Raw genomic sequence first — 17,571 nt, forward strand, 5'->3', positions numbered from 1 at the left:
CGTATGTTCCTTTCCTCGCCGATTTCCGGAAAACCTGCTCCTTCCTTATCTTACCAGTCCCTATAATTTTCAATATCTTTCTACAGGGTGATTGAAAATTCCTTTTACAGCCATCTGTGTTCGTTATCAAAACACCGTGTACTAAGTAGACAAAGTTTCGATAAGCAACACATGTCCAGAAATGTACCGTTTGAATGTAAATTCAGTCTGAAGATCGGATCACTCAAATATTCCGCTACACGCTACGCACACGGCTGAGAAGAGAGCACCGTTTCAGTCGGTGTTGTAACTATGACGTCACACGACATCTTCGTCCGGCTACAGCAACGGCTGCTAGGAACTGGTACGTTCGCAACAAGGAGGATTGATTGTGGTGCTCCACGAACGCGCTGCTTTCTCGGCTTTGAAGAGGACGATCTCTGACACGCAGAAGAGGAAAACAAATGGTTCACATGGCTCTAAGCACTATAGGACTTAACATCTGAGGTCATCAGTCCCTTAGACTTAAAACTAGTAACCTCCCAACAGTTAAAATATTATTATAACATTCACATTTTGTGTCACCTCCCAACAGTCTATTATTCCGTAACCTCGCAATAATAACGTGACTAACTTCTCAATAAAATTGTGGCTGATTTATAACCTTTCAATAATTCACCGTGAATTTAAACGGGTAAATTTTGAACGTCAGCAGTGCTGCATCATGGCCGTGAAAGATCATTCTGAATAAATTGAAATTTCTTACCTCAATTAAGTCGCCGGATAACGCGTATGTATCTGCTCCAATAAGAATTTTTTCTGGCACAGCCCAGTGCAATGCTGGCCGCTAGATTTGTCATGTATAAAAGGAAACGACTGATCTCTCTTTACGATAATCGGTATGACCATGGATTGCAGAAATTAGTAAATTCTTTAAATTCAGATGAATGATTGTCAAAAAGTGAATTTTATGAAAAGGATTATTATTAAAAGATTTTTTGAAACATTTACATGGGACTTGATATAACAATAGTACTAATTTTGTTGTAACAAGCTATAGATGCGCGCGACTGCTTTTACCTTATATTACATAGCTCAGCCCTCCCATGAACCATGGACCTTGCCGTTGGTGGGGAGGCTTGCGTGCCTCAGCGATACAGATGGCCGTACGTAGGTGCAACCACGGAGGGGTATCTGTTGAGAGGCCAGACAAACGTGTGGTTCTTGAAGAGGGACAGCAGCCGTTTCAGTAGTTGCAGGGGCAACAGTCTGGATGATTGACTGATCTGGCCTTGTAACAATAACCAAAACAGCCTTGCTGTGCTGGCACTGCGAACGGCTGAAAGCAAGGGGAAACGACAGCCGTAATTTTTCCCGAGGGCATGCAGCTTTACTGTATGGTTAAATGATGATGGCGTCCTCTTGGGTAAAATATTCCGGAGGTAAAATAGTCCCCCATTCGGATCTCCGGGCGGGGACTACTCGACGCTGTTATCAGGAGAAAGAAAACTGGCGTTCTACGGATCAGAGCGTGGAATGTCAGATCCCTTAATCGAGCAGGTAGGTTAGAAAATTTAAAAAGGGAAATGGATAGGTTAAAGTTAGATATAGTGGGAATTAGTGAAGTTCGGTGGCAGGAGGAACAAGACTTTTGGTCAGGTGAATACAGGGTTATAAATACAAAATCGAATAGAGGTAATGCATAAGTAGGTTTAATAATGAATAAAAAAATAGGCTTGCGGGTAAGCTACTACAAACAGCATAGTGAACGCATTATTGTGGCCAAGATAGACACGAAGCCCACGCCTACTACAGTAGTACAAGTTTGTGTGCCAACTAGCTCTGCAGATGATGAAGAAAGTGATGAAATGTATGATGAGTTAAAAGAAATTATTCAGGTAGTGAAGGGAGACGAAAATTTAATAGTCATGGGTGACTGGAATTCGATGATAGGAGAATAGAGACAACGAAACATAGTAGGTAAATATGGATTGGGGGTAAGAAACGAAAGAGGAAGCTGTCTGGTAGAATTTTGCACAGAGCATAACTTAATCATAGCTAACACTTGGTTCAAGAATCATAAAAGGAGGTTGTATACATGGAGGAATCCTGGAGATAGTAAAAGGTATCAGATAGATTATATAATGGTAAGACAGAGATTTAGGAACCTGGTTTTAAATTGTAAGACATTTCCAGGGGCAGATGTGGACTCTGACCACAATCTATTGGTTATGACCTGTAGATTAAAACTGAAGAAATTGCAAAAAGGTGGGAATTTAAGGAGATGGGACCTGGATAAACTGAAACAACCAGAGGTTGTACAGAGTTTCAAGGAGAGCATAAGGGAACAATTGACAGGAATGGGGGAAAGAAATACAGTAGAAGAAGAATGGGTAGCTTTGAGGGATGAAGTAGTGAAGCCAGCAGAGGATCAAGTAGGTAAAAAAACGAGGGCTAGTAGAAATCCTTGGGTAACAGAAGAAAAATAGAATTTAATTGATGAAAGGAGAAATTATAAAAATGCAGTAAATGAAGCAGGTAAAAAGGAATACAATCGTCTCAAAAATGAGATCGACAGAAAGTGCAAAACGGCTAAGCAGACATGGCTAGAGGACAAATGTAAGGATGTAGAGGCTTATCTCACTAGGGGTAAAATAGATACTGCCTACAGGAAAATTAAAGAGACCTTTGGAGAAAAGAGAACTACTTGTATGAATATCAAGAGCTCAGATGGAAACCCAGTTCTAACCAAAGAAGGGAAAGCAGAAAGATGGAAGGAGTACATTGAGGGTCTATACAAGAGCGATGTACTTGAGGACAATATTACGGAAATGGAAGAGAATGTAGATCAACATCAAATGGGAGATACGATACTACGTGAAGAGTTTGACAGAGCGCTGAAAGACCTGAGCCGAAACAAGGCCTCGGGAGGTGGCAACATTCCATTAGAACTACTGACGGCCTTGGGAGAACCAGGCCTGACAAAACGCTACCATCTGGTGAGGAAGATGTTTGAGACAGGTGAAGTACCCTCAGACTTCAAGAAGAATATAATAATCCCAAATCCAAAGAAAGCAGGTGTTGACAGATGTGAAAATTACCGAAATATCAGTTTAATAAGTCACAGCTGCAAAATACTAACTCGAATTCTTTACAGACGAATGGAAAAACTGGTAGAAGCCGACCTCGGGGAAGATTAGTTTGGATTCCGTAGAAATATTGGAACACGTGAGGCAATACTGACCTTACGACTTATCTTAGAAGAAATATTAAGGAAAGCCAAACCTACTTTTCTAGCATTTGTGGACTTAGAGAAAGCATTTGACAATGTTGACTGGAATGCTCACTTTCAAATTCTAAAGTTGGCGGGGGTAAAATACAGGGAGCGAAAGGCTATTTACAATTTGTACAGAAACCAGATGGCAGTTATATGGGTTGAGGGGCATGAAAGGGAAGCAGTGGTTGGGAAGGGAGTGAGACAAGGTTGTAGCCTCTCCCCAATGTTATTCAATCTGTATATTGAGCAAGCAGTAAAGGAAACAAAAGAAAAATTCGGAGTAGGTATTAAAATCCATGGAGAAGAAATGAAAACTCTGAGGTTCGCCGATGACATTGTAATTCTGTCAGAGACAGCAAAGGACTTGGAAGAGCAGTTGAACGGCATGGACAGTGTCTTGAAAGGAGGGTATAAGATGAACATAAGCCAAACGAGGATAATGGAATGTAGTCAAATTAAGTGGGGTGATGCTGAGGGAATTAGATTAGGAAATGGGACACTTAAAGTAGTAAAGGAGTTTTGCTATTTGGGGAGCAAAATAACTGATGATGGTGGAAGTACGGAGGATATAAAATGTAGACTGGCAATGGCAAGGAAAGCGTTTCTGAAGAAGAGAAATTCGTTAACATTGAGTATAGATTCAAGTGTCAGGAAGTCGTTTCTGAAAGTATTCGTATGGAGTGTAGCCATGTATGGAAGTGAAACATGGACGATAAGTAGTTTGGACAGGAAGAGAATAGAAGCTTTCGAAATGTGGTGCTACAGAAGAATGCTGAAGATTAGATGGGTAGATCACATAACTAATGAAGAGGTGTTGAATAGGATTGGGGAGAAGAGAAGTTTGTGGCACAACTTGACGAGAAGAAGGGTCCGGTTGGTAGGACATGTCCTGAGGCATCAAGGGATCACAAATTTAGCATTGGAGGGCAGCGTGGAGGGTAAAAATCGTAGAGGGAGACCAAGAGATGAATACACTAAGCAGATTCAGAAGGATGTACGTTGCAGTAGGGACTGGGAGATGAAGAAGCTTGCACATGATAGAGTAGCATGGAGAGCTGCATCAAACCAGTCTCAGGACTGAAGACCACAACAACAACAACAACAACATAGCTCAGGCACCGCCATCGCTCCCCACGACCGGCCCAACCAACTCCATACCCACGACTGCCAGCTACCACTACTACTGTCCACACAGCTCTTACTGCAGCCGACTCTGCTCTCTGCAGCCGACACTGCTCTCTGGTCTGCGATTCTATTATAGCTTACATATCGCAGGCAGCGCGTGAACAATCCGTCGAAATTACATCTCTAGTGCGCTAGCAATAAATTCCTTAGTCATAGACCTCTTACAAACTACTTAAACCTAACTAACCTAAGGACATCACACACATCCATTCCTGAGGCAGGATTCAAACCTGCGACCGTAGCAGCAGCGCGGTCCGGACGAAAGAGCCTAGAACCACTCGGTCACAGCGGCCGGCTGCAGAAGAGAACCCGAGGACAAATGCTCGAAACACTGCCCCTAACATGTGCTCCTACGCAGGTCAGAAGTCGTTGTCTCCGCTATGCGCGTACCGCAAAGCGGAATATTTAAAAGTGATCCGATCCTCCAACTGATCTTACATATAAATTATATATTTCCGGACATGGGCTCCTTATCAAAACTTCATCTACTAAGTAACATCTAGAGCCACTAGAAGGCTGTAACGGAAACTTTTTATCACCCTGTATAGCACCACAATTGACACATTTCGATTATCTTCTTTTCCGGTTTTCCTGCAGCATAGCATTGTACGGTAGCCAATCGTGAATCACAGGCCACGGTATCAACGGTGACGGCGACGTTTTGTTTGGCAGTACGAGCTGCGGCTGGCCGCATCGCGGGGACGCGAGGCATCGACAGCGCCGGCCGTGTCCCGGGCAGAGCTCGTGGTGACGCTGCTGGACGCCAACGACCTGCCGCCGGTCTTCCAGCAGCCCGTGTACCGCGCAGAGCTGCAGGAGGAGGAGGACCCCGCCCACCTGCCCAGGAGGATACTCACGGTCAGTAGGCTTCTTCATTTACGTACTTTCGACATTGCAGCCCAGTCAACAATCATGATAATCTAATACATAAGAAATTATCAGCCTCGATTGCTGTAATGAAACCAACCTTTACCTAGGTTTCAGACCAAAGAATTGCGCCTTCTTCAGAAGATGTACCTGAATCTATAATTTGTCTAAGAGGGCATGGTCTAGAAATAAAACTAAAGCAGCCTGAATAGGCGTTGCCACATTTTAAAAATGCGGTACATAAGTACTAAACTAACACAAGACTTAAGCACTGGCGGGAGCCTCGTCTGCATGGACGCCGTGCGGTGGGCCTCGGGAGCTCACGTGAAACTCAACGTGAGCCCCAAACTCAACTGAGGCCCAACACACGGCGTCCATGGAGACGAGGCGCACGCCAGAGCTTACGTTAAGTCTTGGTGTTGGCTTAATACTTATGTACCGTATTTTTAAAATGTGACTACACCTATTCAGGCTGTTTTATTTCTAGATCATGGCCAGCCGCAGTGGCCGAGAGGTTCTAGGCACTTCAGTCTGGAACTGCGCGATCGCTATGGTCGCAGGTTCGAATCCTGCCTCCGGCATGGGTGTATGTGATGTCCTTAGGTTAGCTAGCTTTAAGTAGTTCTAAGTTCTAGGGGACTGATGACCTCGGATGTTAAGTCCCATAGTGCTCAGAGCCATTTGAACCATTTTCGTAGACCATGCCCTCTTAGACAAATTATAGATTCAGGCATATGTTCTGAATAAGGCTCAATTATTTGGGCTGAAACCTAGGTAAAGGTTGGTTTCATTACCGCAATCGAAGCTGATAGTTTCTTATATATTCTTAATTTGTATCCTGCATCTGTGCAACACACCTTTCCGTTGCTTATGGAAAACAGGTGTTGTCATCACGCCCATTTACAAAAAACTGGCCAGGTGCAAATAGGACTCGGGCTCCGAGGGTTCCGAGCACACTTAGTTATTTGTATGGGCAGTTCATTCAACCCAGGAATCCAGAATCTCGACGATTTTTGCGTGTTTCGATAATGATAACTCGCAAGATATCGATCCCTGGAATTCCAAGACTTCGGAAAACGTTTTAATTTTAACTTTAAAGTCGGATAATAAATCACAAAAGAAAAATGTTTTTTTCTGATATAATTACAAATTAACAAACTTCGGATCTTTCTCCTTTACCGGTACTGTGAAACCTTGCTTCCTGCAAATTTCGTGGTTCAAAGTCAACGGGAAGTAACATGTAGTTTTTAATAAGTTGAATTTGCGATTATCAAAATATGTTACATAAATAGCTGTATCTGTTGACTGCAACGACTTAGAAGCTTAACTTTTATACGTCACCAAGGACATGGTAGACCTTAGTATGCGACATGTATTTCAACTTGGTGCATCCACCCGTCCATGCGATAAAGCGGTCTTAAGAGACGGACAGACAGCCGGACAACAAATGTCTACAATTTTCTTCGCTTGTTCTTTTGTCATCAGCCTGTTTGGTTTTATGCAGCCCACCACGAATTCCACTCCTGTGCCAGATCCCTCTAATACCATGGAAGTTATTCCCTGTTCTCTTAACAGGTGTCCTATCACCCTGTCCCTTCGTGTCAGTGCTTTATATATACACTCCTGGAAATTGAAATAAGAACACCGTGAATTCATTGTCCCAGGAAGGGGAAACTTTATTGACACATTCCTGGGGTCAGATACATCACATGATCACACTGACAGAACCATAGGTACATAGACACAGGCAACAGAGCATGCACAATGTCGGCACTAGTACAGTGTATATCCACCTTTCGCAGCAATGCAGGCTGCTATTCTCCCATGGAGACGATCGTAGAGATGCTGGATGTAGTCCTGTGGAACGGCTTGCCATGCCATTTCCACCTGGCGCCTCAGTTGGACCAGCGTTCGTGCTGGACGCGCAGACCGCGTGAGACGACGCTTCATCCAGTCCCAAACATGCTCAATGGGGGACAGATCCGGAGATCTTGCTGGCCAGGGTAGTTGACTTACACCTTCTAGAGCACGTTGGGTGGCACGGGATACATGCGGACGTGCATTGTCCTGTTGGAACAGCAAGTTCCCTTGCCGGTCTAGGAATGGTAGAACGATGGGTTCGATGACGGTTTGGATGTACCGTGCACTATTCAGTGTCCCCTCGACGATCACCAGTGGTGTACGGCCATTGTAGGAGATCGCTCCCCACACCATGATGCCGGGTGTTGGCCCTGTGTGCGTCGGTCGTATGCAGTCCTGATTGTGGCGCTCACCTGCACGGCGCCAAACACGCATACGACCATCATTGGCACCAAGGCAGAAGCGACTCTCATCGCTGAAGACGACACGTCTCCATTCGTCCCTCCATTCACGCCTGTCGCGACACCACTGGAGGCGGGCTGCACGATGTTGGGGCGTGAGCGGAAGACGGCCTAACGGTGTGCGGGACCGTAGCCCAGCTTCATGGAGACGGTTGCGAATGGTCCTCGCCGATACCCCAGGAACAACAGTGTCCCTAATTTGCTGGGAAGTGGCGGTGCGGTCCCCTACGGCACTGCGTAGGATCCTACGGTCTTGGCGTGCATCCGTGCGTCGCTGCGGTCCGGTCCCTGGTCGACGGGCACGTGCACCTTCCGCCGACCACTGGCGACAACATCGATGTACTGTGGAGACCTCACGCCCCACGTGTTGAGCAATTCGGCGGTACGTCCACCCGGCCTCCCGCATGCCCACTATACGCCCTCGCTCAAAGTCCGTCAACTGCACATACGGTTCACGTCCACGCTGTCGCGGCATGCTACCAGTGTTAAAGACTGCGATGGAGCTCCGTATGCCACGGCAAACTGGCTGACACTGACGGCGGCGGTGCACAAATGCTGCGCAGCTAGCGCCATTCGACGGCCAACACCGCGGTTCCTGGTGTGTCCGCTGTGCCGTGCGTGTGATCATTGCTTGTACAGCCCTCTCGTAGTGTCCGGAGCAAGTATGGTGGGTCTGACACACCGGTGTCAATGTGTTCTTTTTTCCATTTCCAGGAGTGTATATTGCTTTCTTCGTAGACTCTACGGAGAACCCCCTCATTGCTCACCTTATCAGTCCACTTCAGTTTCAACATTCTAGTTTCGTATGATATAATTACAAATTAAAACTTTTAGGATTTTTGCCCGTGGTTTTATTATGAATTCTTGCTTCTCGCCAAATTTCATGTTTCTACATCAGCGGGAAGTACCCTATAGATTTTTATGGGTGAGTTTTCGAGTATAAAAATATGACTTAGTAGGTTCGATTTTTTACATTTCCAAGCAACCGCAGATCTCACCATACGGCATAAATTTTAAGTTGATACGTCTACCCACTCCTGAGTAAAAGGGTTTTTAACAGTCTAACAAACAGACGAAGGGCAACAAAGTGATCCTGTAAGGGTTCCAGTTATATTGATTGAGGAACGCAATCCTAAAAAGGAACACTAACTGAATATTGAAACTACCACGAGTTCAGATATAACTACCATCTCGGAGGCAAGCATAATAAATTCACTGAGAATGCAAAACTCAACTCGTACAGACATCTTAGGGAACACGAACAAGGGTCACTAAGTGTGTGTGCAATAGCCTTCCGAAAGCTTTCGACTCACCTGACGAGGATACTTAAGCATGAGGTCGACGACTTTGTGAAAGTCAATCCGCAGCTTGTTATTATGACCGGACATCTTTCCACAAATGCAAATGTGTCCCAGGAACTGTATTAGGACGATTACTGTCCATTTCATGCACTGTGTTTGAAAAAAAATGTGTCCCGTGCTTTTACAAGATTGTTATCAGTTAAAACTAGATAAAATACTGTATGTTCTGAAAGAAATAGCTCTTGAGCTAAAATTCAGTCTTCTCATAAGGAGAGTACTGGAGCTGCTAAAGAGAACAGCCTTTTTTTTATTTCTTTGTGTTTTCGGAGACGAACAGTGATCGATCATCTTCAAAGTTATTTTCTTCTGCTGTTAGAATATTGCTGCGTGGTGCGGGATCCTTACCAGGTGGGATTGACGGAGGACATCGAAAGGGTGCAAAAAAGAGCAGCTCGTTTTGTATTATCACGTAGTAGGGGAGACAGTGTGGCAGATATGATACGCGAATTGGGATGGAAGTCATTACAGCAAAGACGTTTTTCGTCGCGGCGAGATCTATTTACGAAATTTCAGTCACCAAGTTTCTCTTCCGAATGCAAAAATATTTTGTTGAGCCCAACCTACATAGGTAGGAATAATCATCAAAATAAAATAAGAGAAATCAGAGCTCGAACAGAAAGGTTTAGGTGTTCGTTTTTCCCACGCGCTGTTCGGGAGTGGAATGGTAGAGAGATAGTATGATTGTGGTTCGACGAACCCTCTGCCAAGCACTTAAATGTGAATTGCAGAGTAGTCATGTAGGTGTAGATGTAGGTACTTCAGGGATTTTATAAAGTTTTTTATTTGTTCACTTTCAAACTTGGGCGCAATCTTTAGGTCTTTTAATGTTAGATAATGGTGAGGATTCATTTGTGCTTTTCACCGGTTAAATTGTTTGTTATTTCGTATTGCAGTTGCATCTTCTTGGGCATGTAGCTCAGTGCCTACCCCTTTATCCTAAGCTTTCCGGTGAATTCTGAGTACTGCCGCTGAGCCATTCATATTTGTGCAAGCTCTGTGAGGTGGCTTGGACTACAATGTCACGTTATCGTATGATTCCAATGAACAAGTTTGTCACGTGTTCTTTGATTTTATCGATAAGTCATTATTTTCTCTTCCAGGACCTCATGCGTGTCCCATGGTCTAGCTCACCTTGGGGGCTTTCAGGCTTCACACCAGACATTTGTTTTGGAGTGGCTTTAGTTTGATCATGTTGGATACGCAAATAGTTCCCAAAGATGTCATTCCCAGTATTATTAAGCGATGTACCGTTCCCTTGCATAATTTTAAAGAGGGGTGTGAAGGCTTTCAACATCTTCGTTCTATTCTGTTTCCGTTCTCCAATATGTGGTGTATGTCAGCTCTTTGTCCAGTATCGTCCCAAGGTACGTCACCGTGCTGGACCATGGTATCTTCTGGTTGGCAATGTCCGCGTACGTTGGCTGCACCCGCCTTTTTTGTAAACAGTATTGCTGCTATCTTGGTTGTGTTCAAGAAAACAATCGCGACGTTTAAAGATCAATACAGCTCTGGGAGTCACTTTATTCGCATCACTTACAGCGTATCAAAGATCCAACACCACAAGATCAGTAAGTCAGGTTGTAAATCTATCAATGGCTTAAAGTGCCGCAGATCGGAATTTCACAAAGTGCATTTTATTTGTAGATGAGGTGGGATTTATACATAATCTCCCTACATGGGCAGATGCTAACCTCCGAGCGGTAATGGAATTAGCGTCAATTTGCAGCCAGGAAGAGGAAGTGACACACTCATATGGCTGTAAGCTTCAATGTTTTAACAATGGCTGTTTGTAACCAATTCTTTCCGCAACGTACGCTAAGATGGCAAAAGTCATGGGGCAACGATATGCGCATGTGGTAGTCGTATCGTGTACACGAGATATATAAGGGAGGTGCGTTGGTGGAGCTGTCGCTTGGACTCAGGTGATTAATGTGAAAAGATTTCCGACCTTGTTATGGCTGCACGACAGGAATTAACAGACTCTGAACACGGGATGATATGGTTTTCGGAAATCGTTAGCGAGCTCAATATTCCGTGATCAAGGATGTCAAGAATGTGCCGAGACTACCAACTTTCAGGCATTGCCTCTCATCATGGACAACGCAGTGGCCAAGACCTTCACTTAGCGACAGAGAGCAGTGGCTTCTGCAAAGAGCTGTCAGCACTAACACACAAACAAAGTTACTTGAAATCACCATAAAAATAAAATATAGGATTTACAACGAACGTATCCATTAGGACAGTCCGGCGAAATTTGGCGTTAATGGGCTATGGCAGCAAATTACCGATTTCAGTGCCTTTACTAAGAACACGGCATGCTCTGCAGTGAGTCCTGGCTTATGACCACAGCGATTCTGACCTAGGCGCCTGGAAAAACATGGTCTGGTCAGATGAGTCTAGATTTCAGTTGGTAAGAGCTGATGGTAGGCTTCGAGTGTGGCGCGGATCCCACAAACCATGGACCCAAGTTGTCAACAAGGCACTACACAAGCTCGTGGTGGCTCCATAATGGGCTGTTTTCATCTGGAGTGGACTGGGTCCTCTGTACCAACTGAACCTATCATCGACTGCAAATGGTTACGTTCAGCTACCTGGAGACCATTTGCAACCATTCATGGACTTTATGTTCCCAGACAACGACGGAATTTTTATGGATGACGATGCGAAGGTCGCCGAACAACAATTGTTCGCGATTGGTTTGAAGGACATTCTTGACAAATGAAGCGAATGATTTGGCCACCCAGACCGGCCGACGTGAATCCCACGAAGCTTTATGGGGCATAGGCGAGAGGTCACTCTGTGCACAAAATCCTGCATAGGCAACATTTTCGCAATTATGGACATCTATAGAGGCAGATTTCTGTAGGGGGCTTAAACAACTTCTTGTGTCCATGCCACGTCGAGTTGTTGCAATACGCCGGGCAAAAGGAAATCCGGCGCGATATTAGGTATCCCATGTCGTTTGTCACCTCAGTGTATCACGGGAACAGTTGTAGAAAGGATATGGTTCATTTACTACGGGTTTCCAGCCCATTTTCTACGGCTTGTGCAACAAATACCCTTTTTTTGGGTCGTCAGTCCTCTGTCCACTTTCATTAGGCCAGCCACGATTACCTCTACCATGTTCATTATTTGTTGGATGTATCCCAGTGTTCGTCTTCACCCAGTTTTGATTTTAAGTTTATCGATGATGTCATTTCCACTATTGCTCATTACTTTCGCTTCTCTTCGGTTTACGCTCACTGCATAATCTGTGCCCAGCGGACTGTTCATCCATTCAGCAGGTCCTGCAGCTCTTCCTCACTTTTATCGAGGATATCAGCAGCATCAGCCAATGTTACCTTTGATATTCATTCACCCTGAATATTAATACCACTTCAAAACCTATGTTTTATTTCCGTTTTTGCTTCTTCGCTTTTTAATCAGATAACTTTGTGTTAGGGGTTCCATCCTTTCTCTGTCTGTTTGATACATCACACGATCCCTTTCCAAACGAAAATTACGTGTTGCATCCAAGATGCTGGGTTCCAAAATGGCCACTATCTTGTTTTTGTATTGTATCGAAATGTCGTTACGATCCAGTAGCCAGTACTCGGTTTCATACTCGTACATGAAGTCGACATTTTGGTGCCTTTAGCGAAATATTTAGAATTTGCTGAACAATTCTATAGTCTTGATGGCCACAGAATATAATTATTACTTGCTTATTATTGCGATTTAGATTATTAAAACTCCTAACAAATAATACAGATCGCTGGATCTCCTTCACGCGATGATGTCATGTCTTGCAGATTTTTTGAGCCTGTTTAAACAGATTCTAATTATACCTCGTATTTACGCAAGCTATGTTACACAAATTCTAAAACATTACAGGTGAAGGCTGTGGACGGCGACGTGGAGCGTTCACAAGACGTGGTGTATTCCATCTCGGGGCCAGGAGTCGCTCTTGATGGAAGTGATGATGGATACTTTCGAGTGGACGCCAACACAGGCGACGTGTTCGTCCTTACGGTGAGTTCAGGCTCTAAAGTGCTTTTATGACACTAACCTTTCGCCGGGCGGGGTAGCCGTGCGGTCTAGGTGCCTTGTCACGGTTCGCGCTGCTGCCCACGTCGGAGGTTCGAGTCCTCCCTCGGGAATGTGTGTGTGTGTGTGTTTGTGTGTGTGTGTGTGTGTGTGTGTGTGTGTGTGTGTGTTGTCCTTAGCGTAAGTTAGTTTAAGTTAGATTAAGTAGTGTGTAAGCCTAGGGACCGTTGACTTCAGTACTTTAGTCCCATAGAACTTACCACAAATTTCCAAATTACCACTAAGCTTTAATCTTAGACTACCTTTAGTGACAGAGTTAAAAACTGAGGTCGTGGGGTCGTTTTCTAAAACCACATGCTGCTACTGTGTCAACACTGGACGGTTACGACCGTGCTACGAGGGATCTCCGAATTGCTCTCTTTTAACTGCGCTATCACAGTGGACTAGCTTAACCTTTTCTCCACTGAAAACGAATATGCTCTTACTAAATTCCCAGACACGGCTGTTACAACTTTACTTCGTCGTCTATCGATGTGTGCTGCTGTGACTTCGATACATTGACGACATCCTACTGGTGTCACTAAAATGTGTGGGGAACAATGGCGCGTTTCCCAAAAAACATTATCAGGCATTCACACACAAAAATATTACACCTACTGAAAGAATTACAAATGTCTATGTACAAAACTCTAATTTATTCAGTAGCACAAAAACTCAACTCGCATGCGGCCTTTGTACCAACAGTTTTAGCCTGTGCCCGCATGCCGTTCAGACACTAAGTCCAAATGGTAAGCACTTCGCGGCGGGTGAGCGCCCATTCAACGCAGAGCTTGGCGAAACTGTAATTTACCATTAATCCGCGGTGTACGTGCCTACGTCGTAAGTTGAGGATGCGAATATTGGACAGGTGAGTCAGTACGTAAATGGAGAGGAAAATCCAATACTCATGAGCGCAGTTCTTGGAGAAGGATTAGAAGAAAGAGTTACGGGAGAATATGGTACTAGGAATGAGATAGACTAATTGAGTTCTCCAATAAATTTCATCTAGTAGCAGCGAATACTCTGTTCAAGAATCGCAAGAGGAGGAGGTATACCTGGAAAAGACAGCGAGATACGGGGAAATTTCATTTACATTACATCATGGTCAGACAGAGATTAGATTATTCAGGAAAAATCACTGCCCAAAGAAGTGGGATGTGGAAATACTGAGTAATGAACAGAGACGCTCGAAGTTCTATAAGACTACAGATACTACGATAAGGAATAGCTCAGTAGGCAGTACAGTTGCAGAGGAATGGACATCTCTAAATCAGGCAATCACAGACGTTGAAAAGGAAAACATAGGTATAAACGATGTAACTGTGAAGAAACCATGGGCAACAGAATAAATACTTCAGTTGACCTATGAAAGGAGGAAGCTGAAAAATGTTCAGGGAAATCTAGGGATACATAAATACAAGTCGCTGAGGAGTGAAATAAATTGGAAGTGCAGGGAAGCTAAGACAAATGGCTGCATGAAAAATGTGAAGAAAGCGAAAAAGAAATTATTGTCAGAAGGACTGCCTCAGCATATTGGAAAATCATAACACCATTCGGTGAAATTAAAAGCAAGGGTGCTAACATTAAGAGTGCGACAGGAATTTCACTGTTAAATGGAGAGGAGAGAGAAGGTAGGTGAAAACAGTCGAGGAAGGTCTCTATTAGGGGGAAAATTTGTCTTACGTGATAGAAGAAGAGACTAGAGGAGATTTGGAAGAGGTGGGGGATTCAGTATTACAATCAGAATTTAAAAGAGCTTTGGAAGACTTAAGATCAAATACGGCAGAAGGAATAGATAACGATACATCGGAAGACGCAATAAAATCACTATTCACATTGGTGTGTAGAATGTGTGAGTCCAGCGCTATTCCATCTGACTTTAGGAATAATCTCATCCATACGATTCCGAAGACTGAAAGAGCTGATCAAGCGAGAGAGTTATCACACAATCAGCTTAACAGTTCCTACATCAAGTTGCTGAGAAGAATAACATACAGAAGAATGGAAAAGAAAATTGAGGATTTGTTATTAACGATCAGTTTGACTTTAGTAAAGGTAAAGGCATCAGAGATTCAGTTCTAATGTTGCGGTTGGTAATGAAAGCAAAACTAAAGAGAAGTCAAGGCACGATCACAGGCTTTCTCGACCTGGAAAGAGCGTTCAACAGTGTTAAATGGTGCAATATGTTCGAAATTCTGAGGAAAATAGGGGTAAGATACAGGGAGAGACGGATAATACGTAACATGTAAAAAACCCAAGATGGACTAATAACAGTGGAAGACCAAGAAGTGCACGGATTAAAAAGGTTGTAAGACAGGGATGTAGTCTTTCGCCACTACTGTTCAATCTCTACATCGAAGAAGCAATGATGGAAACAAAAGATAGGCTCAGGAGTGGAATTAAAATTCAGTGTGGAAGAATATCAATGATACGATTCGCTGATGACATCGCTATCCTCAGCGAAGTTAAGAATTACACGATATACTGAATGGAATGAACAGTTTAATGAGCACAGGATATGGATTAAGCTAAATCGAAGACGAAAGTAATGAAAAGCACCAGAAATCAGAAGAGCTAGAAATTTAACATCAGGACTGATGGTCACAAAGTAAATAAAGTTAAGGAATTCAGCTGCCTAGGCAGTAAAATAATCAATGACGGACGGAGCAAGGAGGACATCAAAAGCAGGCTAGCTATGGCGAAAAAGGCATTCCTGTCCAATATAAGTCTACTAATATCAAACGTAGGCCTTAATTTGAGGAAGAAATTTCTGAGAATGTATGTTATTAGCACAGCATTGCATGCTAATAAAATAAGGACTGTGGGAAAACCGAGACAGAAGAGTATCGAACCATTTGAGTTGTTGTTGAAAATTAGGTAGACTGGTAAGATAAGGAATGAAGAGGTTCTGCCTAGGATCAGAGAGGAAATGAATATGTGGGAAACACTGACAAGAAGAAGGGACAGTATGATAGACATCAAGGAATAACTTGTATGGTACTAGAGGGACCTGAAGAGGGTAAAAATTCTAGAGGAAGAGCCGCGGAACACGATCTGGTTTGTACAGTGATATAAAACTGCACGCTAATTGTTCCACGTGACTGCTGACGTCCAACGTCGTTCCTGTTGTGCTGGCGACATTGCTTGCGGTCTCTTTCCGCCTGGCATGTAGGCTGCCGCGTGTAACCTGCATGGCTGGAGGAAAGGCTAACCGGCAGTAGAGTCGCCACCATGTGAGTCGCGGTCTAAACAGCCAGTATTACGCATTTCCGATTGCATGCTTATCATATCCACCCACGTCACGTTCTTGAATAACCTGACAGACAGTGAGTGAATCATTGGAGTCGGGTGAAGGGAGTCAGTTTGTGAGTTGGTGAGAATTAGTGGGTTGGCGGTGAGCAGAACAGTAATCACTATGATATAACTATAGACCATGAGTTAGGTAGGTGAAACGGAAGAATATCAGTAATAAAGACAAAGAGATCGTGAGTAGGGGGTAACTAAATGATGTTCCAATTGAATGTGACTCTAAGGGATAAAGTTAACAATCGTGTGCAAATAAAATGGAATGGTGATTGCCATTCACTATGTTTCAAGTAACTACTTGTGATTTTTGTGGGGGGCCAATCCAAAACGAGACGAATCACAGTAAAGGTGGTATTGTGACACTAGTTGTGTGTTAGGTAGACGATCACAGCTTATAGCTAACTTACACACACAAGTTCAAGCCCCACCCTCCCGTCAGCTAAATAAATTCGAATTCGCTCAGTCAAACCGATAACTAAATCATTTTGGAATCCCTTTTTAAGTCATAAGTGTGTCTGCATTCTAATTTCACATTATTTGTCACTCCTATTTACTCTTCACGAAGTTCTTGAGGGTTTTTCTCTGTGCCGTCACCGTCTTCCTAATATTTGCAGGTATTTAGTATGTGTTCAGGTGCTACTTGTCTACTCGGATAAGGATCCGCATTACAACTCGACATCAATCTCTTGTGTTGCCTTTGATTTTCTTGATAGGTAAACTAAATTTAAACGCATGATTGCGTTCTCAGTTTTGCATGCAACCGGATTTTCAAGTTGACACAGTTGTTCGACGAAATCAGAAACAGAGCATATCACTTGAATATCATGTCCCTTTGTACCGTCGAAACTGTGTGTGAATCTGACTTGAAGGCTTTGCTACAACCCCAGTATCACAATTTACGCTAGCTAAGTGTACTAAATATAAACATATTTTTGTTTTCTTACGTTTATTTTCATCGCATTATCAGTACAGCATCATTGTCTGTAAAGTCACGTGCAGGTATGCAGGTGGTTCAATTAAAGTACTCGAGGTGCTTGTAAGAATCATTTGTGTCAGTACTGAATTCCGAAACAGTGCTGCCAAAAATTCATCCGCCTCGAAGGAGAGATCCCAGCTGTTTCAAACCGCTGACCTTATATACTATAAGACAGTCAATGATCACGTCCTACTGAAAGTCCAATTTATGAGTTCTTGTGGTACAAAGGAGGCA

At 43.7% G+C, this 17,571-nt stretch overlaps 1 protein-coding gene across 1 annotated transcript in view; it reads left to right on the top strand.

The window, feature by feature from the left end:
* Window positions 1-17,571, top strand: part of LOC126092814 (neural-cadherin-like) — a gene marked incomplete at its 3' end in the record, with an annotated part of 240,430 nt that overhangs the window by 90,568 nt on the left and 132,291 nt on the right. Inside the window, exons 3-4 of the mRNA XM_049908543.1 lie at window positions 5,114-5,299; window positions 12,864-13,001. Coding sequence (XP_049764500.1) covers window positions 5,114-5,299; window positions 12,864-13,001 — 324 coding nt within the window. The remainder of the gene's footprint in view (window positions 1-5,113; window positions 5,300-12,863; window positions 13,002-17,571) is intronic.

Source organism: Schistocerca cancellata, chromosome 7, assembly GCF_023864275.1.
Source record: "Schistocerca cancellata isolate TAMUIC-IGC-003103 chromosome 7, iqSchCanc2.1, whole genome shotgun sequence".
Classification (NCBI taxonomy): domain Eukaryota; kingdom Metazoa; phylum Arthropoda; class Insecta; order Orthoptera; family Acrididae; genus Schistocerca; species Schistocerca cancellata.